The following is a 23,678-nucleotide window of genomic DNA, read 5'->3' as shown; positions in this document are numbered from 1 at the left end:
TTTATCTCATTTCCCACTTTCTTTTCTCAGATTAAGCTTTTTTTTTTTTTTTTTTTTTTTTTTTTGAGACAAAGCCTTGCTCTGTTGCCGGGGCTGGAGAGCAGTGAGGTGCCCTGGTGCAAACCTAGCTCACTGCAGCCTTAAATGCCTAGGCTCAAGGGATTCTCCTAACTTAGCCTTTAAAGTAGCTAGGACTACAGGTATGCACCACCTTGCCCAGCTAATTTTTTATTTGTTGTAGATAGAGATGGGGAGAGGGGCCCTCCCTGTGTTCCCTAGGCTGGTCTCAAACTCCTGGCCTCAAGCAATCCCAATCCTGCCCTCCCAGCTGCTTCTTCTCTTTTTTTAGACAGAGTCTTGCTCTGTCGCCCAGGCTGGAGTGCAGTGGCAAGATCTCGCTCACTACTGTAATCCCCGCCTCCCAGGTTCAAGCGATTCTCCTGCCTTAGCCTCCCCAATAGCTGGGATTTCTGGCTCTTGCCACCATGCCCAGCTAATTTTTGTACTGTTTTAGTACAGACGGGGTTTCCCCATGTTGGCCAGGCTGGTCTCAAACTCCTGACCTCAAGTGATCCGTCCACCTTGGCCTCCCAAAGTGCTGGGATTACAGACGTGAGCCACTGCATCTCACCCCCTCCCTGCTTCTTAAACTGTTGAATTTTAGGTGTGAGCCACCGCACCTGGCTTCAGTTAAGCTTCTTGATGTATCTATTTCTTCAGTTACCAGTTCACTCCACAACTCATTCCAACAGAAAATATGGTACCCGCTACTGAGTACTGACTCCTGAGGACCTTTTTTTGGCTTCTAAATGCTGATGTTCCCCTAGCTTCTGACTTCAGCATCATGTTCTTCTCTTTCCTAATCTGTATTGGGGTGATCTCTTTATTTTCCTGGTTTAAATGTAATCATTTTACTGAATGTGCTGGACTCCATGTGGTGCTGTTGCCTGTTATCCTTTCAAACCTGCTTGATGGGCTTTCTCTGCCCTGGATGAAATCTCAGAAAGTTGCCAGAACTGCTCTAGTCCCTCTATCACAAGAACAGCCTCTTATCAGACATTAAAATGTTCAAGCCATCTAATGTTATCACAATCAAAAACTTCTACTTAAATGAGAGTTTCTCCCCACCTTCTCTCAGCTTAAGGGCCGGAAACTTGTGGTGTAGAATTGTCTGCTGAATATACTGAATATATTCCTTGTAGTAGTGGACATCTGTAGTTTATGTTTCTCTGGCATCTCTTATCTCCTCCCATTTTAGTTTAAGAAGCTTCTTCCTTCTGGGATGTCTCATTACACGTGACCTGGGCGGGGCTGACCACCCCCGCCCTGCAGCCACAATGCTGTAAGAGTCAGCCAAGACCTAACCAATCAGAGTAAATACCTCACTTCCTTCATCACTATGATGATTAGTTGAGAGATGGAGCTGATTAAAGCCAATCAGATCTTTGTAGCTAGAACTATCCCTGGGGCTGCTGAGCTGGTAGGAGGGATATGAGCCTGGAGACTGGGGGTTATTTTGTTCACCACAGAGACACAGAAAAAGTGGCCCTCCACTTCAGCTAAGCTTCTGTTCCCACAATTTCTTAAGAAATTTATTTTCCCCTCCCTATTTGAATTCATCTGAGATAGCTTTTACAACTTACACTTGAAAAATACCTGACTGAAATAGATGACCTATAGGAAACTTGAAAATCTCAAACATGTCCAGAAGGGAATTCTTTTTTCTTCCTCTTCTACTTTCATTGCCTCCATTTCTACTAACTCCTCTATTTTCAAACCAGAAATCTAGCACTCAACTCTTTCCTCCTCCTCCTTCCCTACAAACAACAGATCTGTCAGTCCTGTCTGCTCTCCCTCCTGTCGCTAGAGCCCTTCCCTTCCTTTCCATACATGTCCTAGTCCATCCTTACTTTCTCACTCCTTGGCAATAGCTTACTTTCCTGATTTTTCTTTGCTGACTTTACCTGATCAAATCTGTTCATCCACCAGAACAATCATTCTAAAACACAAGTCTGGTTTATTGTTTTTGTTTTTGTTGTTGTTGTTTGTTTTTTGAGATGAAGTCTCGCTCTGTCGCCCAGGCTGGGATACAGTGGCATGATCTTGGCTCACTGCACCCTCCGCTTCCCGGGTTCAAGCGATTCTCCTGCCTCAGTCTCCCAAGTAGCTGGGATTACAAGCACGCACCACTATGCCTGGCTAATTTTTGTAGTTTTAGTAGAGACGGGGTTTCACCATGTTGGCCAGGCTGGTCTCAAACTCCTGACCTCAGGTGATCCACACGCCTCAGCCTCCCAAAGTGCTGGGATTACAGGCGTGAGCCATTGCACCCAGCCTGGTTTACCACTTTCTATTTGGAAATACCTCGAATGTGCCAAATGATCTCTAAGATCAAGTCCAGCCCCCTCATTAGCCAACAGAACCTTCCATGAAGGGCACATGTTCTGAGAATCACCTCAAGGCTGTGTCACAGGCTAAATAAATAAATCCTTCCATGACCTGGTCTTACTTGCCTCTTTGGTCACATCTTCCACTCTGTCTTTACAATTTCTGTTAGGCAATACCAATCTGTTTGTCATCCCTTGTAAACACCAATCACCTAGTTATGCTTCCTCTCCCAATTCCTTTCCTGTACCCCTTTGCACCTGTGCTCAGATGTCGGCTCTTCCAGACACATGTCCTTAGCTCCCAGGTGGGGTCAAATGGTCCTACCGTTTGCTTCCATCATAGCCAGTAAGTAACTTTTCCCATATTCTGTTAAATCCTTTCTTAGATCCATCTTCCTGAGTATAAGCAATGTGAGGGCAGGAACTGTATCTTATTCATCTCTATATCTCTAGTGTCTGGCATTCAATATAGGCTTGTTGGACAAAATTACATTTTTAAGAATTTTGTTGAACTGAAAATTCACCAATTAGATATATTTGGGGGCATAGATATCCTTGGTAAAACGTAAAATCTATCCTACCTTAAGTTTAACTTAAGTTTCGTAGTTCAAAATGAATAAACTTGATCAGTATTACTTTTTTTCTAAAACCTATTGATATGGGTCATTAAATGAAAGGATTCTGAAAGATAATATGTGCACTGGTTGGAGAATTCGATTTTTAGAGTCCTAGAGTTAGAATTCCCAAGGTAGATCCTTTGTGTGGACATCATTACAAACAAAAAGCAACATTAAAAAAAATAGGATTCCCAAGATAAAATTTGGATTTTTCTATTCATAAACTGGGTGACTTTGGCAAATTATTTAGCCTCTCTAAGCCTGTTTCCTTATTTGTAAGAAGGAAATCATTTTATGTACTTCATTGTACTGTTTTAAATATAAAATAATTGGCTGGGACAGTGGCTCAGGCCTGTAATCCCAGCACTTTGGGAGGCCTAGGCAGGCTGATTGCTTGAGCTTAGGAAGTTCGAGACCAGCCTGGGCAACACGGAGAAACCCTGTCTCTACCAAAAATACAAAAGCTTATCTGGGTGTGGTAGTGCGCCCTATAGTCCCAGCTACTTGGGAGTTTGAGGCAGGAAAATTGCTTGAACCTGGGAGGGAGAGGTGGCGGTTGCAATGAGCAGAGATCGCACCAGTGCACTCCAGCCTGGGTGACAGGGCGAGACTCCATCTCAAAAAAATAAAAAATAGGCCGGGCGTGGTGGCTCACGCCTGTAATCCCAGCACTTTGGGAGGCAGAGGCGGGTGGATCACCTGAGGTCAGGAGTTTGAGACCAGCCTGGCCAACATGGTGAAACCCCGTCTCTACTAAAAATGCAAAAAAATTAGCCAGGCACGGTGGTGGGCACCTGTAATCCCAGCTACTCAGGAGGCTGAGGCAGGAGAATTGCTTGAACCTGGGAGGTGGAGGTTATAGTAACCTGAGATCATGCCACTGCACCCCAGCTTTGGCAACAGTGAAACTCCATCTCAAAAAAATTAATTAATTAAAGATAAAATAATTCAAGTGATAGGGTTCAGGACCTGTGACTCTGAAATATGACTGTAGAAGACTAGAATATGCCATCCTAAAATAGACTGTGGTTTTTGTTTTTTGTTTGTTTGTTTGTTTAGCATATTATTTTGGAGAACTGCAGACACAGAAGTTCTGAAAGGTTACCACTTGGTAAAGGAAATATAAAGTAAATTTTCATTTATAAAGGCATCTGTACCAGGAAGAGAGCTACTCTGAAACAACTTTTATCACCTGAGAGACTTAGCTGTATAACAAGGCAACCTTTATTCATCACGTTTCCTCCCATCACCCTCCCATAATTTGTCTCCACTCTCCCCACCAACCCCCAGAAACCTCTAACCCTTTTTGTAGCTCAGCATTACATAGAAGCCTCAATCATCTGGCCACTTCTTTAAGTCTCATTTTTGCAGGACTCCTGCGTGCAGGTGTGTAATTAAAATGGTTTTCTGACCAGGTGAGGTGGCTCACGCCTGTAATGACAGCACTTTGGGAGGCCGAGGCGGGCAGATCACCTGAGGTCAGGAGTTCAAGACCAGCCTGGCCAACATGGTGAAAACCCCATCTCTACTAAAAATACAAAAATTAGCTGGGTATGGTGGCGGATGCCTGTAATCCAAGCTACTCGGGGGGCTGAGGGAGGAGACTCTCTTGGATCCGGGAGGTGGAGGTTACAGTGAGCCCATATTGCGCCATTGCACTGCACCCTAGGTGACAAGAGTGAAACTCCATCTCTAAATAAATAAATAAATAAATATAAAATAAAATGGTTTTTTTCTGTTAATCTGCCTTATGTCCATTTAATTTGTAGACCAGCCAAAGAATCTGAACCTAGGAGGGTAAAAGGAAGCACTTTTTCCCCCTACACAAGAAATACAAGGTGCCTCTCACAGTGCTTATGTGGCATATATAAATATTCAATCCAAGTTTGCTTTTAGCATTTTCATTAATAAAGGCAGGTCTGGGAAGATGCCATATGTAGGGAAGATAGAACAATAATGAGGCCACCTTTGCACACTGGTGGGTGAGGAGAGGCAACATCCCAACCTTAATTTTTTTTGTTTTGTTTTATTGTATCCTTTATTTATTTTTGAGATGGGGTCTCTGTCACCCAGGCTGGAGTAGGGTGGCACAATCTTGGCTCACTGCAACCGCCACCTTTCAGGCTGAAGCAATCCTCCCACTGCAGCCTTCTTGGTAGCTAGGACTACAGGCGCACACCACCACACCTGGCTAATTTTTGTATTTTTAGTAGAGACAAGGTTTTGCCATGTTGCCTAGGCTGGTCTCAAAGTCTGGAGCTCAAACGATCCTCCCATCTTGGCCTCCCAAAGTGCTGGGATCACAGGCACGAGACACCACATCTGGCCTGTTTGTTTTATTGGGTTTTTTAAATTGACAAATAATAATTGCACATATACATGGAGTACACAGTGATGTTTTAATACATATACTGCATGGTGATCAGATCATAGGAATTTGCATATCCATCATCTCAAACATTTATCCTTTTTTGTGGTGAGAACATTTAATATCCTCCTCCTAGCTATCTGAAACTGTTAGCAGTGGAGAATCCATAAGGGTTTGCAGCAACCTCAATTCTTATCTCCTCAGAATAAAGAATTCAGTTGAGGGGCATAAGGCAGAGTGAGAGCCTGAGGCAAGTTTTATTTTATTTTTGTTTTATTTTATTTTTTGAGACAGTCTCACCCTGTCGCTTAGGCTGGAGTGCAGTGGCGTGATCTCAGCTCACTGCAGCCTCCACCTCCTGGGTTCAAGCGATTCTCATGCCTCAGCCTCCTGAGTAGCTGGAATTACAGGCACCCACCACCACGCCTGGCTAACTTTTGTATTTTTAGTAGAGATGGGGTTTCACCATGTTGGCCAGGCTGGTTTCAAACTCCTGACCTGAAGTGATCCACCCACCTCAGCCTCCCAAAGGGCTGGGATTGGAGGTGTGAGCTACTGTGCCTGGCCCTTCCTTCTTTTTTTTTTTTTTTTTTTTTTTTTTTTGCGAGGCAAGTTTTAGACCAGGAGTAAAAGTTTATTTAAAGGTTTTAGATCAGGAACAAAAGGAAGTAAAATACACTTGGAAGAGGACCAAGCAGGCCACTTGAGAGATTCAAGTGCATGGTTTGACCTTTGACTAGGGGTTTTTTACATTGACATTCTCCGGGAGGGTTGCATCCTTTCTCCCGATTCTTCCCTTGGGGTGGACGTCCACATGTACAGTAGCCTGCCAGCGCTTGGGAGGGGCCACATGCACAGTGTTTACTGAAATTGTGCACATGCTCCCTTGAGGCATTTTTGCCTTACTAGTCAAGTGTTCCTAGAAGAAGGTCATATACCAGTTAAATACTCCCATTTTGCCTCTTAGTGTGCATGCTTGAGCCTACTTGCCCAACTCCTGAGATCTTATCAGGAAGCTACTGATCACCAGTTTCAGGTGTTTCTATCTATTGGGAGGCTGCCTTTCCCTGGTGCTGGCTGCGACCAATTGTTAGTTTAGAGAGACAGTTTAACAATGGCCTGACCATCACCTGATGGTTGCCTGACATTCCTGGTCGGGGTGGGGGGCACTTTCCTGCCCTGCTCATGTCTGACTACAGTGTAACAAAACTATATATTATTGTTAACTATAGTCACCCTACAGTGCTATAGAGCACAAGAATGTATTCCTCCTATTGAGCTGTAATTTTGTATCTTTTAACAGATCTCTCCCTCCTTTCCTCCTACCCTTCCCAGTCTCTAGTATCCTCTGTTCTACTTTCTACTTCTGAAATCAATTTTTTTAGCTTCCACATATGAGTGAGAACATGCATTGTTTAACATTCTGTTCCTGGCTTAATTCACTTAACATAATGTCCTTCAGTTCTATCCATGTTGCCATGAATGACAGGATTTCATTCTTTTTTATGGCCGAATAGTATTCTGTGGTATATATGTACCATATTTTCTTTATCCAGTCGTCTGTTGTTGGACACCTAGGTTGATTCCCTATTTGGGCTCTGGTGAATAGTGCTGCAATAAACGTGGGGGTGCAGATGTCTCTTTGCTGGAATGACTTCCTTTCTTTTGGATAAATTCCCAGAAGAGGGATTGCTGGATCATATGTTAGTTCTATTTTTGTTTTTTTGAGGGACTTCCAGCCTGTTCTCCATAGTGGTTATATTAGTTTGTATTCCCACCAACAGCGTATAAAAGTTTCCCTTTCTCTGCACTTTTAGTAGTGTTTGTTACTTTTTGTCTTTGATAGCCATTGTAACTGTGGTGAGTTGATACTTCATTGTGGTTTTGATTTGCATTTCCCTGATGATTAATGATGCTAAGCATATTTTCATATATGTGTTGGCCATTTCTTCTTTTATGAAATGTTTGTTTAGATCATTTGCCCATTTTAAAAATCAGATTGTTGGGGTTTTTTGCTGTTGAGATGTTTCCATTCCTGCTGGGCGTGGTAGCTCACACTTGTAATCCCAGCACTTTGGGAGGCTGAGGCAGGAGGATTGCTTGTGTCAAGGAGTTGAAGATCAGCCTTGGCAACATAGTGAGACTTCTCTCTACAAGAAAAATAAAAAATTAGCCAGGTGCAGCAGTGTGCACCTGTAGTCTCAGCTCCTCAAGAGGCTGAGGTAGGAGGATTGCTTGATCCTGGGAGGTTGAGGTGGTGAGCCATGATCGTGCCACTACACTCCAGCTTGGATGACAGAGTGAGACCCTGTCTCAAAAAATAAAATTAAGTTAAAAAATTTGTTTCTTGTATATTCTAGATATTAATTTCCTGTCAGATGATTAGTTTGCAAATATTTTCTCCCATTCTGTAGGTTGTTTTTTAACTCTGTTGATTGCTTTCTTTGCTGTGCAGAAGCTTTGTAGTTTATATAATCCCATTTTTTTTTTTATAAAAAAATCCCGTGTTTATTTTTGCTTTTGTTACCTGTGCTTTTGAGGTCTTACTCATAAAACCTTTTCCCAGACCAATGTTCTGAAGCAGTTCCCCTATGTCTTCTTCTAGTAGTTTTATGATATTGAATCTTACATTTTGGTCTCTGATCCATTTTGAGTTAATTTTTTATAGGGTGAAAGTTGGGGGTCTAATTTCATAATTTCACTCACTTTTTTTTCTTTTTCTTTTTGAGACAGGGTCTCACTCTGTTGCCCAGGCTGGAATGCAGTGGCACAGTCATGGCTCACTGCAGCCTCAACTTCCTGGACCCAAACCATCCTCCTACCTCAGCTTCCGAAGTAGCTGAGACCACAGACATGTGCCACCATGCCTGGCTGGTTTTTTTATTTTTGTGGTGACAGGGTCTTGCTGTGTTGCCCAGCCTGGTCTCAAACTCTTGGGCTCGACTGATCCTCCTGTCCCAGCCTTTCAAAGTGCTGGGATTACAGGTGTGAGCCACTGTGCCCAGCCTAGTTTCATTTTTTTGCATGTGGATATCCAGTTTCCCCAGCACCATTTACTGAAGAGACTGGCCTTTCCTTGGTGAGTATTCTTGGCACCTTTGTCAAGAATAAGTTGGTTGTAGATATGTGGATTAATTTCTGGGTTCTCTATTCTGTTCCATTGGTCTGTGTGTCTGTTTTTATGCCAGTACCATGCTGTTTTCGTTACCACAACTTTGTAGTATATTTTGAGGTCTGGTAGGATGGATACTTCCCGCTTTGTTCTTTTTGCTCAAGATTCCCTTGGTATTTGGGGTCTTTTGTGGTTCCATACAAATTTTAGAGATTTTCCCCCTATTTTTGTGAAGAACGCCATTGGGATTTTGATAGGGATTGCACTGACTCTGAAGATTGCTTTGAGTAGTATGGTCATTTCAATAATATTAACTCTTCTGATCCATGAGCATGGGATGTCTCTCAATTTGTATTCTCTTCAGTTTCTTCTATTTGTGTTTTGTAGTTTTCCTCACTCATTGGTTAAATTTATTCCTAGGTATTTTATTTTATTTTTTGTAGCTACTATAAATGGGATTGCTTTCTTGACTTCCTTTTCAGCTAGTTGATTGTTCATGTATAGAAACACAACTGATTTTTGTATATTTATTTTATGTTCCATAACTTTAATTTACCAGTTCTAAGAGTTTTTTGGTAGAGTCTTTAGGTTTTTTTGATATATAAGATCATGTCATCTGCAAACAGGGACAATTTGACTTCCTCTTTTCCAATCTGGATGCCTTTTCTTTCTTTCTCTTGCCTAACTGCTCTGGCTCCAACCTTGAAATTTTGTCGATAGCAAGCTCCGTTCAAAGTGTCTCAGTCCATTCGAGCTGTTATAACAAAATACCATCAACTAGGCAGCCTATAAACAACAGAAACTTATTTCTCACAGTTCTAGAGGCTGGCAAATTTAAGATCAAGGCACTGGAAGGTTCATTGTCTAATGAGGGCTCACTTACTGGTTCATCAACAGCTATCTTTCTGCTGTGCCTCACACAGTGGGAATTATGAGGGTCTTTATGAGGTCTTTTTTTTTTTTTGAAATGGAGTTTCCGTCTTGTTGCCCAGGCTAGAGTGCAGTGGCACAATTTCAGCTCACTGCAACCTCCGCCTCCTGGGTTCAAGCGATTTTCCTGCCTCAGCCTCCCGAGTAGCTGGGATTACAGGCTTGCGCCACCACGCCGGCTAATTTTGTATTTTTAGTAGAGACAGGGTTTCTCCATGTTGGTCAGGCTGATCTTGAACTCCCGACCTCAGGTGATCGCCCACCTGAGCCTCTCAAAGTGCTGGGATTACAAGCGTGAGCCACCGCGCCTGGCCTGCCCAGACTCTTCTATGTTCACAAGTGATATGAAATTTGAGAATATTGGCAGAGGTATTTTTCAGTCACTGTCATATACCCTATTCCTTATCTCCAGTCAACATTGCACCTGCTTACTGGACAAAGAGCACTGAGTAATGAGGAAGGAAAACTAGATATCGCTTCTCGTCAATGTGGTGCTATGCAATTCACAAAGATCCTTCACATCCATGATCTTATTTAGACCCCATCATAAACCATGTGTTGGAAATTTTGTTCTCGCTTTACAAATAAGGAAGCTAAAGTTTAAAGAAGTCAAATGACCAACTCATTTGGTGTGATATTTCCATCACACCAAAAAGAAAACATTGAAATCATTCTACAGTGGTGAGTAAATAGCTATTGGCCTCAGACTCCCAAAGAACCTCCTATCCATAGCCTCTCAATCGCCCCTGCAACCTGGAATTCCCCATGGTCTGACTAAAGATACCCAGCCCACTCAGCAGAGACTTTTCAGGACCCCACACCAGTAATAAGCAGCCTCGTTCTGAATGGTTGGCACCTGTGCCACACCTGTTGTTAAACAAGTTTAGTATCACTCCTGGGGAGGATCAGGATGAGCACACAACTCTTCTGGTTCCCAATCCAGGGTTTTTCGCACAGCATCTTGGTTTTCAGGAAGACCAGAAAACAAACAACTGAACAAGAAGAGAACAAGTGTTATGAAATTATGTCTCCAAAAAGAAAAGAAAAGAAAAGAAAATTTTAGAAGGGCAAGAGATTGAGCTGGTATCTATCTTCATCTCTTCATGAAAAGTGTTTTTTTCCCCTATAATCCAGCTTTTTTGTTTTGTTTTGTTTTTGTTTGTTTTTTGTTTTGCGATGGAGTCTCACTCTGTCACCCAGGCTGGAGTGCAGTGGCACCATCTTGGCTCACTGCAACCTCCGCCTCCTAGTTTCAAGCCATTCTCCTGTCTCAGCCTCCCGAGTAGCTGAGATAACAGGTGCCTGCCACCATGCCAGCTGTTTTTTTTTTTCTAGCAAGAGATTTTGAACTGTCACATATCATATATATAATATATATGATATTATATATAAATATATATATTTATATATAAATATATATAATATATATAAATATATATAATATATATATTATATATATATAAATATATATTATTATATATATTTATATATATTATATATATTTATATATAAATATATATATTTATATATAAATATATATATTTTAATATATATATTTAAATATATATAAATATATATATTTATAATATATATATATTTATTATATATAAATATATATTTATAATATATATAAATATATTTATATATTATAAATATATTTTAATATATATAAATATATATATTTTAATATATATAAATATATATATTTTAATATATATAAATATATATATTTTAATATATATAAATATATATATTTTAATATATATAAATATATATATTTTAATATATATAAATATATATATTTTAATATATATAAATATATATATTTTAATATATATAAATATATATATTTATAATATATATAAATATATATTTATATATATAAATATATATATTTATAATATATATAAATATATATATTTATAATATATAAATATATATTTATAATATATAAATATATATATAAATATATATATTTATAATATATAAATATATATATTTATATATATATAAATATATATATTTATATATTATAAATATATATTTATAATATATTATAAATATATATATTTATAATATATTATAAATATATATATTTATAATATATATAAATATATATAAAACTCATATGATGCTATTAAGAAGATCCAGTAAGGATATGGGAAACTTTAACTTCATTATTGCTGAACTATTTTCCAAAGTGATTGCACTAGTGTCACTCCTATAGAGTTTATGAGAGCTCCACTTCCTCTCTCACTTTTGGTATTGTCAGATTTTTTTTTGAGACAACAGGGTCTTGCTCTGTCACCTAGACTGGAGTGCACTGGCATTATCCTGTCAGACATTTTAACTTTTGGCTATCTGATAGTAATGATAGTAAGCCTCGCTCTGTAGAAATATGAGCCTAGTCTTCAAACATGGCATAATAGTGTTTTAGATATTAACATTACATGCTCACTGGAGATAATTATATACCCCCCATACCATCTGTAAGTCACTGTTTTGGCTCCTATGTCAGGATCTTTTTATTAAATATTAACAAAAGAATGGCCGGGCGCAGTGGCTCACACCTGTAATCCCAGCACTTTGGGAGGCTGAGGCGGGTGGATCACGAGGTCAGGACTTCGAGACCAGCCTGGCCAACATGGTGAAACCCCCATCTCTACAAAATATACAAAAAAATTACAAAAAATTAGCAGAGCGTGGCGGTGTGCGCCTGTAATCCCACTTACTCGAATCACTTGAACCTGGGAGGCAGAAGTTGCAGTGAGCCAAGATCGCGCCATTGCACTCCAGCCTGGGTGAGACTTTTTTTTCTCAAAGAAAAAAAAAAAAAAAAAAGAAGACAGGTTATTATGTGCTATTTAGTATTACCTAGAAAGGATATGACTGGCATTGACTTTTCCCTCCTGAGAAGATACTTCTAACATATATGAAACCCAAGGGACCAGATATTGGATCCACTGTGATGAGTGTCAGAATTCTTGTAACCTCTTTTTTCCTTATTAGTATCTGTCATGCCAGGTTGTTGGCTCTGATGATGTCATAATGCTTTGTTTGTAGGGTCATCCGATGCTACTTTTTCCATAGGAACAATCAGCTTTTAGGCAAAGTGAACCTTGGACAGTAAAAGTTGATCTTCTGAGGTCATAGGAATAAATATATCTCAAAGAAAATACACTGGAAACTTCTTCTTTAAGTTTTCCTCTTTCATTGGAATATGTGGGTTTCCTCACTGTTGTAATGTTGATGACACAACAAGGCTAACACCGGATATGCTTCTGGATGATTCCGGTTTACCAAGAGCATCCAAACATCCCTCAAGGACACAGTCATTTTGCACAACAAAGGGAAACTCCGCTCATTTCTGGCATTAAGGTGGACATCTGAGAAAGGGGAGGGTATACCACCATAACTTCTCTAGTGATGAATAGTGTTTAATATTATACCATAGACTAACTGGCGTATTTTAAAGATCTTTTTCCTTTTTGGACACATTTCAGATTAGAGAAGTTCCAGAGAACGTAATCTATTTTAAGAGTGTGAAAGAGTGATATTCCACATTGCTTTTATATCTTAAAGAAATTTCTAAAAAGAAAGCCGAGTCAATAAAATGACAGATTTTAAGCCTTCATTTTGGTAACATAAAAGTCTTCTACTCATTGTGTCTGCCACCTTAATTTTTAAAGATAGAGCATGAGGTGTAAGCTTTTGGCTTCCATTTTCCTCTTATAAACCAATGACATCTTCAGTTCCAGAATAGCTTTTTAAAAACGTGACTTCTGATAAATGTTGGCAGAACTGGTGCATTCCTAAAATAAATTATGTATGCTCAGCTTTCCCTACCCAAGTTCATCCCTAAATGACCACAAAACTGCCCACCACGAAATAGGCTTAAGAGAAGTCTGGACATAATGGTATAAGTGTATATAACACGACATTGGTATATTTAAAAAAAATTCATGCCTAGGGTCAACTCTGATAATCAAATTTAGACTGCTGCAACAACCGTAACTATTGTTGATATATGCGCAGTTTAAAAGTGAAGGGCTGGGGTAAGGGGCAGAAACTGCACACAACAAACTTCCAAATTTTGTCTCCCTTTTCAGGCAAGTTTCAGCTCCACAAATCTAAATACCCTCGCCTTTAAAATATCAGTGTCGTTCTGCTCTTAAATCCTCATCCCGTTGTACAAGGAAACCTATGTCTCTCTTCCCCAAATTAAGAATACGAGAAGCCTTCCAGGTCTGCAAAGACCAGAAAGCAGCTGCGCATGAAGTTTTATGGGGCCCCAAGGCTCTGAGAGTGGGCTTGGAGGTATGGAAAACACATCCCAAGGGAAAAATCTGTGAACCGCACAACTGTGGTTGGAAACGAAATAGGAAAAAAACTGCGCGGAACCGGACGTCATCAGCATTTCGCCGTACACACGAAGAAAACAACCGTAGTCGGGTCAAAACTGGAGCCGTGTCTCCTCAGTAACGAGAGTAAATGGTGGCCCGACGCGTGAGCGGCCAGCCGGACTGAAACGGAAAGTACTCAGAGCGCCATTTACCGCGCCCTCGCCCCGCCCCGTAGCCCCTCCTCCCGTCCGCCCTGCGCGCCAGCCAATCCCCTCGCTCCATCCCCTTCCCATCGCAGACCCCGCCCCCGCGCCCGGGATGTTGAGCCCCCGCGGCGTGACGCGAGCACGGCAGCTCCTCCCCCTGCGTCTCTGGCCTCGCCGGTCTTGGGGGGATGGTTCCATCATGGCGTCAATGCAGGTGAGAGGAGTTTGCTGCATCTGGGCGGGCCAGGGAGCCGCCGAGAGAGTGCCAGCGTTCGGGCGGGGGTGGCGTCCGCGATTCGGGGACACCCGGGCGGGTTCGGGATCGGTCCGGGTGGCCTGTTTTCCCTCAGCTCAGGGCGTCGGGGGAGGGGTAAGAGGCGGCGAGAGGCGTTGTGGGGGGTGCGGTATCCGTCGGTCGAAGCGGACACCAGCCGGCCGGGAAGTTGGGTGATAAAGGAGGCTTGGGGAAGAAAGGGCAAAGTCTGGCGTTGGCGGTCTCAGAATCGGCTCCCCGCACACACACACGGGCGCTGCCAGTCTGCTGCCCGCCAGCCCCAGGGTTGCCTTTACCCCCGCTGTCCCTGGCCCGACGGAAACAGCTGCGCCCGCGGTTGTTGCCGGGGCAGGGGCGGCGGGGGGCTGAGTGTGCGGGAGCCGAGAATGCGTCTCCGGAGAAGGCGGCTGGCTGCGGACGGCGCTTAGCGGCCTCTGCTCCGGCCTCCCACGCCGGGCCCCCCAGACTGCTCGGCCCCGTCCCTCTCTTCTTCCCTTTGACTCTTAATCCTGTGCCCGTGGGTATCTTCTATTTCCATCAGCCTCGGTATTCTCGCGGACATTCCTCCAGCAGTCCACTGTCTCCTTCCTCTCGAAGCTGCCCCGTGTCCACCGCCTGATGGGCGATCTCCCGAGAGCCGAGTCCTCAGCCCCCTTAAACCTCTCGGGATAGCTTGCCCTCTATTTTGTTTCCCCCTGCAAGGCCCCACCCTTGCGGTCGCGATAAGGCTATACATCTCTTTGCCCTTATTCCCAGACCTTTAGTGGAACCTTAGTTTGGTAGGAGGCGTTTGTTAACCTGTGCCATATCCCCCCAACTTAGCAAGGCGTGGTTTTCTGGCTTTCCAACTTAATTTACTCCTTTTTCCCGAATCTAGGGAGTTGTGGGTTTTTTGTTTTTTGTTTCCAGGCAAAGATGGCAACCACAATTGTAGTTGTGCAGGGATTGAGTGCGTTATCTATAGCCTGCATTTAATTCACAGGTGAAGACTAGCGGTATCAAAGACATTGGAAGAGAAAGTAGAACGCTCAATAGGAGTGTCAGCTGAGTACCCTTTAGCGTTTTCATAATATCCCCTTGGGTAAAGAGACCACGTTTTCTTGGAAGTGTTTTTTGCTTTTGTTTCTGGAAGAAGCAAGTCTCTGTTCCTCCTCCATTTTTTTTTCTTTTCTCTGCTAAAAGTGTTTTTCTTCCCTTTTCTGCATCTTCTTCCTCTTTTGTACAAATATAGCTTTGCTTCACATTTACTCCTGTGCTTTTATGTTATTCCCCTTTCAACCTGTTTTCCTTACAATATTCTCTTTACCTTGCTTCTCCCTCTGGACTTGCCTGCAGAACAGAAAAGTTTTATGTAACATTTCTAGTTGAAGAGATGTCACGAATGGTGCAGGGAAAAAACAGGAACAATTTCAGGAAACATTATACTTTACACTAGTCTCCCCAGAGACGTTAGAGAAGTTTCGTCATTTGAGGCCAAAAAAGGAACAGTGGAATGCTAGTTGAACAGTAGATGCAATAGGCTACATTATCACTTAAAGATTTTTATCTGTGTTAAGATTAAAACATTTTTTATGACAAGTTTAAGATTATTATCTGTATTAAGATTAAAACATTATTTGAGGCTAAACATTAAGATTAAAATCCACAACACTTGTATTTGACAAGAGAACATAGTGTGTCATCTCGTTAGATTTAGTATCTGGAAAAGGCAGATTTGTTTGTAAGAGAGAGGTTGGTAATCTTGAACTTGAACTTTACATGGTGTCTTTTTTTTTTTTGAGATGGAGTTTCGCTCTTGTTGCCCAGGCTGGAGTGCAATGGGGTGATCTTGGCTCACCGCAGCCTCCACCTCCCGAGTTCAAGCGATTCTCCCACCTCAGCCTCCTGAGTAGCTGGGATTACAGGCATGAACCACCACGCCCAGCTAATTTTGTATTTCAGTAGAGACGGGGTTTCTCCATGTTGGTCAGGCTGGTCTTGAACTCCCGAACTCAGGTGATCCGCCCGCCTTGGCCTCCCAAAGTGCTGGGATTACAGGTGTGAGCCACCGTGCCTGGCCTACATGATGTCTTAAGAATTGGAAACAAATACTTGATTGACAGTGCAATAGTGCATTTTTCTGTGCCCTAAGTATTACTATCTCAGACTCTTACCACCCTTTTAAGTTTTTCCTTCACTTTGTTCCATCGAAATCTTATCACTCTCTATTCTTCTGTGTTTTCTGGTTAGAGGAATGGAAAACGGATGCTTCCTATTTTTATTGAAAAGTCTTTCCCTTTTTATTTGTATTTTAAAATATCTAGTGCAGATTTGCTGGTAGTATCTTTAAGAATATTTTAATATATATGTCAAGCTTTTTGAAAGACAACCCTACTTTCTGTGTGGTTATTCTGTATCTTTGTTATACAGAATTTATATCCTGACTATCTTAATGGCAACATTTGGCTCTTTTAAGACAACTAGATTATACATAAATCTTCAATAAAATTATCAACTTTGTTTATTCACTGAGCCAGTTATCTTTTGGGGGACCTCTATGTGTCAGACACTTATCTAGTTGCTGTGGTTATAGCAATGAACAAAAGCAGACAAGATTTCTGCCCTCGTGGATTTAATAATAAATAGTCTCATAAGAAGAGACAGATAAGAACAACATATTTAAGTTAATTGTGTTTTGTTTTTGTTTTTTGTGTTGAGATGGAGTCTCGCTGTGTTGCTCAGGCTGGAGTGCAGTGATGCCATCTTGGCTCACTGCAACCTCCGCTCCCAGGGTTCTAGCAATTCTCCTACTCAGTCTCCTGAGTAGCTGGGATTACAGGCGCTGGCCACCACGCCCAGGTAATTTTTTTTGTGTTTTTAGTGGAGACTGGGTTTTGCCATGTTGGCCAGGCTGGTCTTGAACTCCTGACCTCAGGCGATCCACTCGCCTCGGCCTCCCAAAGTACTAGGATTACAGGTGTGAGCCACTGCACGCGGCCAAGTGTGTTATTATATTAGAAGGTGATAGTGCAGTGGAGAAAAAGCATGGAAGAAGACTAGGAAATTGATCATTTGGGGATTTCGATTAGGAAAAAATAAGCTGTAACATGGAATGACCATGTCCTTAACCCAAAAAGCTTTTAGTAGATTTATCTTACCCACACCAGGATGTTGCTGCTGCTGAAGAAGTTACTTAAGCTCTAAGAGGAACTGTATTTTTTTTAAAATGCCATATTATACAAATGTAACATGGGATTTCATTACTTGATAATGAGTAAAACAAGTAAGGGTAGACTTTGAATTTCTTATTGGAGAGTATGTATTTTAAAGTTGAGCTAGTAACTGCTTTAATGTATTCTGTCAGTGCGTCTCAACCATCTTTTAGGTTCTGCCCACATAGAAAGTAAGTTTTGAATAGTACACTAAAGTAGATGAGATTGGGAGGCTAGAAGCACCTGGCAGGCAGCACCTCATGAAACTCCCGGGATGGGAGATCAATATTCTGGCACACCTGTAAATGCTGGGGACGCTCTACTCCCTAATATTGCTAGAGTTCTGCCATATACAATTCAAGATAGTAGTTTTCAGACTTATGTGATCCCTTTGAGACATTCTTTACTCATTTTCTTTTTTTCTTTTCCTTCCTATTGTTTCTTCCTAGAAAAAAGTAATGTATCACCAAGTAAGATTACAGTTAAATTATGTTTTAAGAAACCTTTTCTTTTTTTGGAGACAGGGTCTCACTGTGTCACCCAGGCTGGAGTGCAGTGGCGCTGTCTCGGCTTGCTGCAGTTTCACCCAGGTGATCTTTTCCATCTCAGCCTCCTGAGTAGCTGTGACTACAGGTTTTTGTATTTTGTAGAGACAGGTTTCACTATGTTGCCCAGGCTGGTCTGGAACTCCTGGGCTCAAGCAGTCACCTGCCTTGGCCTCCCCAAATCCTGGCATTACAGGCGTGAGCCAATGTGCCCAGTCTTAAGAAACCATCATTAAGAGAATGTTATATTTGTGGTGATACCTAAAATTGATAGGAGTTAAACAGATCTACATTTAATTTTGGTAATTCTAAAAATCTTAAAATATTACATGAAAAGTTTCTTGTAGCAAATTTTTAGTTTTAGCGTTTTAGGGACTGATTATTTGGTAGAAACTTTTATCCCCAAACTGCAGAAGCATTCTTTTATTGAAGTGAATTTTTATGTGATTCTAAACATTTTTGAAAGTGTAGCAGTATTGAGATATTCTTTTCTCAGGTGAATCCTAAAATTGAATTTTTTGTTGTTGTTGTTAAATGCTTTTTAAAATTTTTATTTTATTTTATTTTTTTGAGACGGAGTCTCGCTGTCGCCCAGGCTGGAGTGCAGTGGTGCGATCTCGGCTCACTGCAGGCTCCAATCCCCGGGCTTCATGCCGTTCTCCTGCCTCAGTCTCCCGCGTAGCTGGGACTACAGGCGTCCGCCACCTCGCCCGGCTTATTTTTTGTATTTTTAGTAGAGACGGGGTTTCACTGTGTTAGCCAGGATGGTCTCCATCTCCTGACCTCGTGATCCGCCCGCCTCGGCCTCCCAAAGTGCTGGGATTACAGGCGTCAGCCACCGCGCCCGGCCGTGTTTTTAAATTTTATAACCTTTTTTTCTTTCCTATGTATTATTTAGTGTTATGAAATACTTGACCTCCTGGATATAATTTCTGATTTTAGAATTTAACTGCATCATTCAGACTTCTCCTAAGTTAGCAATTTTAACATATACGCTAATTTTCTAATTTGACATTCTAGAATTGTTAATTTTAGATACAACCTCCTGTTACGTTGTGTCTTAAGATCTTAGAAAGTCAGTGCATAGTAGTTGATGTTTGTCAACTCTAAAAACAGTGATATAATTGAGAGAAATGGTCAGTTGAATTACCCTTGTGAAATTTCTGCATTTACTTCCTCTCTTACCTAGCTGGGTCTTAGACTGTTAACTGTCAATTTGTAGGGATGGAAGGAGGTTGAGATTTAATAACAGGAGATAAAGTATGAATGTGTGCTTATTTTCAGACTTAGAAATAATGCATTATTTTGGATTATTCACAGCTTTTAAAATTTTTTCTCTCTGAGACAGGGTCTCACTCTGTCACCGAGGCTGGAGTGCAGTGACGCGGTCTTGGCTCACTGCACCCTTGTCCTCCCAGGCTCGGGTGATCCTCCCACTTCAGACTCCCAAGCAGCTGGGACTATAGACACGCCACCATGCCTGGCTAATTTTTGTATTTTTTGTAGAGATGGGTTTTTTCCCTGTTGCTCAAGTTGGCCTTGAACTCCAGGACTCAGCCATCGGCCCACCTTGGCCTCCTAAAGTGCTGGGATTATTACAGGATGAGCCATTGCCCCCAGCCCAGTGCTCTTTGCTCAAGTAATTGGCTATAGTGATTGAGAGAGATGGAACATGGACTCTTACAGACATTACTGTTATAGTAGTCATGTTGCCTTGACAGTTAGATACCACGTCTGTTTGTTGATGTCAGTATGGAAGGGTTACAACATAATTAAAAGTTAGAAAATAGGCCAGCATGGTGGCTCAAGCCTGTAATCTCAGCACTTTGGGAGGCTGAGGTGAGTGGATCACCTGAGGTCAGGAGATCGAGACCAGCCCGGCCAACATGGTGAAACCTAGTCTCTACTAAAAATACAAAAAAAATTAGCCAGGCGTGGTAGAGCGCATCTGTAATCCCAGTTATTTGAGAGACTGAGGCAGGAGAATCCCTTGGGCCCAGGAGGCGGAGGCGCCTCGCAGTGAGCGGAGATCATGCCACTGCACTCCAGCCTGGGCGACAGAGTGAGACTCCAGCTAAAACAAAAAAAAAAAAAAAAAAAGGAAAAAAAAAAAGGATTATCTTTGAACAGTAAAAATTTACAATTATAATTTTACTCAGTACACAAGTATACACATGAGAACTTCTTTTTAAAATTTGATACATAAAGTAACCTTGTGTTATAAACTCAGGAATATTTCTTCTTTTCTTTAGCTATAAAAACTATAAAGTAGTTTAGTAAATGCTTAATTCTTGACTGAAAAGTTACATAATTACACGAATAATTTCTCTGTGATGCCAAACTGTGTTCATTACTTACACCTTCACAGCATCAACAGATTTCAGAGCTTAGTTTCACTACTCAGTTACTGTGTAATTTTGAGTAAGTCACTTTCCAAATAAGTACATACTTACCAGCAGTTACTGCTACGTCTCTATTAGAATGAAATTAGGTTAGTTGACTTCCTTTTTTATAAAGAATATGAAGATACTATGAAGAACATTACAGTTATGGCAAACACATGCAGCAAGAAAATAAGCCACTTTTTTGGTATATTATATAAATATGAATTTTAAATTATTCCTTTATAGATACTGAACCTTACTATTGTAGAATTGCTTAATAGACTGACCTAAAATAGAATTAAACTAATGCAGAATTAGCTATTTAGGAATGCTTTTTGAAGTGTTAAGTAATGGACAAATATTTACGGTAGTCACTGTGTGCACATTTAAGGGATAGAGGGAAAGTATTTTTTCCTGCCTTAATGAAGCAGGAAATCTAAAGCAGAAAGTAATATCAGATTATCCTTCAAGGCCGGCCACCGCGCCTGGCCTTCAAAGATAATCTTCATTATCAAGGAGAGTTTTTAAGGTGGGATGATCCCAGCATGGGACAAAAATTAGCTGGGTGTGGTAGCACATTCCTGTGGTCCCAGCTACTTGGGGGGCTGAGGTGGGAGGATCACCTGAGCTCAGGGAGTTCAAGGCTACAGTGAGCCAGGATTGTGCCACTCTACTCCAGCATGGGTGACAGAGTGAGACCCTGTCTCAAAAAATTTATATAAAAATAAAAAATAAAGTGCCGCTGCACTCCAGCGTGGGTGACAGAGTGAGACCCTGTCTCAAAAAATATATATAAAAATAAAAAATAAAGGGATGATCTGGCATCTCTCTGTAAATATACTTCTCCTTAGTATTTACCTAAATTAAGCATTTGTTAGATGAATTTTATTCCATCTTTATATTATTGCTGTCTGCTTCATTATGAGTAGTATCTGCAAAATACTTGTTCATGTTTGTCAGGTATTAAAGTGTCCTCATTTGAAAGCCTTTATTTGTGAATGTAGTTCTTGGATCACCAAAAAACAGCGCATGCTTTTGAGTTGTTTTATTCTAAGAAAAGACTCTACTTTCATTTAGCTGCTTTTGTAAAACTTCATTAGAGATAAAGAACACAGGCTCTGTAATGAAAAGACCCAAATTCAGGTCCTGTTTCACTACTTTTTAAAAAGCTATATTGCACGGAAATCATTATGGAGTGTAGTGGGTAGACAAAAACAGATTAGCAGATAGATAAACATATAAAACTGCATTTTGTATTTATCTTACCCAAACTTGTTTTCTGTAGTACTCCCCACGTTGGTATATAGGCAACTTCATTCCATTTGCTCAGCCAGAAACCTTGGGTTCATTCCACCCTACAGTCAAACCATTAGCAAATTTCTATCTGCTCTGCTTTCAAAATATATCCAGAATTCAACTGATTTTCTGAATTCCTGATGTAAATACAGATGACATCCTCATTTCTTGCCTGGATTATATTAGCAGTGTCATACTGGTTTTCCTACTTCTGCCCTCATCCGTTTACTTATCTCTTTAGATTCCCAATAGATTCTTTCTAAACAAAAGTCATGTCATTTCATTCATAATCCTACTATGACTTCCCTGTCTTCCTCAGAATATAATCCAAAATTCATGTTATAGCCTAGGAGGTCTTAACCTCTCCCAGGTACTCATGTCTCTGTAGCCTTATTGTCCTCCTTGCTACTCCTGCTTGTTGTTTTCTCTATTTGGAATGCTCTTCTCACACATCTGGATGATCTGGATGGCTTCTTTTTTTTTTTTTTTTTTTCTTTTCACTCATAGCTTTGTTCAAATATATATTTTTTTTTAAGAGAGCCCTTCCTGACTACCCAATATAAAATAGCTCTCCCATCCCAGCGCTAATAATTGCCTTTACCTTGATAAATTCTTCATACCTTTGGCTATTTATTAATTAGCTTGTTTTCTATTTTCTTGGATGTAACCTAGTGCCTGACATGTAGGAGGGTTCAGTAAATGTTGAGTAAATGAATAAGTGAGCACAGCTTTTGGAATCAGATAACCTTGGGTTTGAATTCTAGTTTTGTTGTTTAATAGCTGTGTAACCTCCCACCTCCAAATATAAAATAGGGATGATAAAAACAGGTTATTTCATTTCCTGGATCTTTGGAATTGGTGAGTTATCTTTTAATGCTGTGTTTCCCATTTTAAGCTAACTCTACTAGATGCTTTTGTCTTTTTTTTTTTTTTTTCTGATTTCTAGTCCCTGCACTAGCTATCAATGGAAAAAATAGATTTCCTTTATGACCATGTGTTACATGAGGTCTTTCTTTGTATTTTCAGACCACAGGAAGGAGGGTGGAAGTATGGTTTCCAGTAAGTGTGTGTTTTTTTGCCAATCCTCTTCAAAACTTGAGAATTAGTCAAATAAAATTGTGAGCTATTAAAGTCCATTTTGACATCCTTTTAATGCACAATTTTTTATTCTAATTGAAATATAATCCACATATAAAACTTACCCTTTTAAAGTATACAATTCAGTGGTTTTTAATCTGTTCAGAACCATCACTGCTGTTTGCAGAACATTTTCATCACCCCAGAAAGAAACTCCTTATCCATTAGCAGTCACTCCCTATTTCCCCCTTTCCCCAGTGTCTGGAAACCACTCATCTATTTTTTGTCTCTGGATTGGTCTATTCTGGGTATTTTGTGAGAGTGGAATTATATTATATATGACCTTTTGTGCCTGGCTTCTTTCACTTAGCTGTTTGTTTGAGACAGGGTCTCATTTTGTCGCCCAGGCTGGAGTGCGGTGGCACCATAGGCTCACTGAAACCTCTGCCTCCTGGGTTCAAGCGATCCTCCTGCCTCAGCCTCCGCCTCAGCCTCCGTAATAGCTGGTACTACAGGCATGCACCACCATACCCAGCTAATTTTTGTAGTTTTTTTTTTTTTCCCTGAGACAAGAGTCTTGCTCAGTCTCCCAGATTGGAGTGCAGTGGCACCATCTTGGCTCATTGCAACCTCTGTCTCCCAGGTTCAAGCGATTCTTCTGCTTCAGCCTCCCGAGTAGCTGGGACTGCAGGCGTGCGCCACCACACCCAGCTAATTTTTGTATTTTTAGTAGAGACGGGGTTTCACCATGTTGGCCAATCTGGTCTCTTACTTCTGACCTCAAGAGATCCACCTGTCTTGGCCTCTTAAAGTGCTGGGATTACAGGTGTGAGCCACTGTGCCCAGCTAATTTTTGTATTTTTGTAGAGACGGGGTTTAACCATGTTGGCCAGGCTGGTCTTGAACTCCTAGACCTTGTGATCCGCCCGCCTCGGCCTCACAAAGTGC

The 23,678-nt window shown here is 41.0% G+C and overlaps 1 protein-coding gene across 3 annotated transcripts in view; it reads left to right on the top strand.

Annotated features, from left to right (window-relative positions):
* The first annotated feature begins 14,074 nt into the window (after positions 1-14,074).
* Positions 14,075-23,678, top strand: part of UBE2W (ubiquitin conjugating enzyme E2 W) — a 97,382-nt gene continuing 87,778 nt past the window's right edge. Inside the window, exons 1-2 of one of the 3 annotated variants that reach the window (XM_034966245.3) lie at positions 14,095-14,177; positions 22,680-22,712. In XM_034966245.3, coding sequence (XP_034822136.1) covers positions 14,163-14,177; positions 22,680-22,712 — 48 coding nt within the window. In that variant the 5' untranslated portion in view covers positions 14,095-14,162. Of the gene's footprint in view, positions 14,178-22,679; positions 22,713-23,678 lie in introns of all 3 variants that reach the window. The other 2 variants (XM_003831319.5, XM_057303029.2) reach the window with 2 other exon arrangements.

This window comes from Pan paniscus, chromosome 7 (assembly GCF_029289425.2).
Source record: "Pan paniscus chromosome 7, NHGRI_mPanPan1-v2.0_pri, whole genome shotgun sequence".
Classification (NCBI taxonomy): domain Eukaryota; kingdom Metazoa; phylum Chordata; class Mammalia; order Primates; family Hominidae; genus Pan; species Pan paniscus.
The sequence above is the reverse complement of the archived record's forward strand: the minus strand, read 5'-3'. Positions and strand labels throughout refer to the sequence as shown.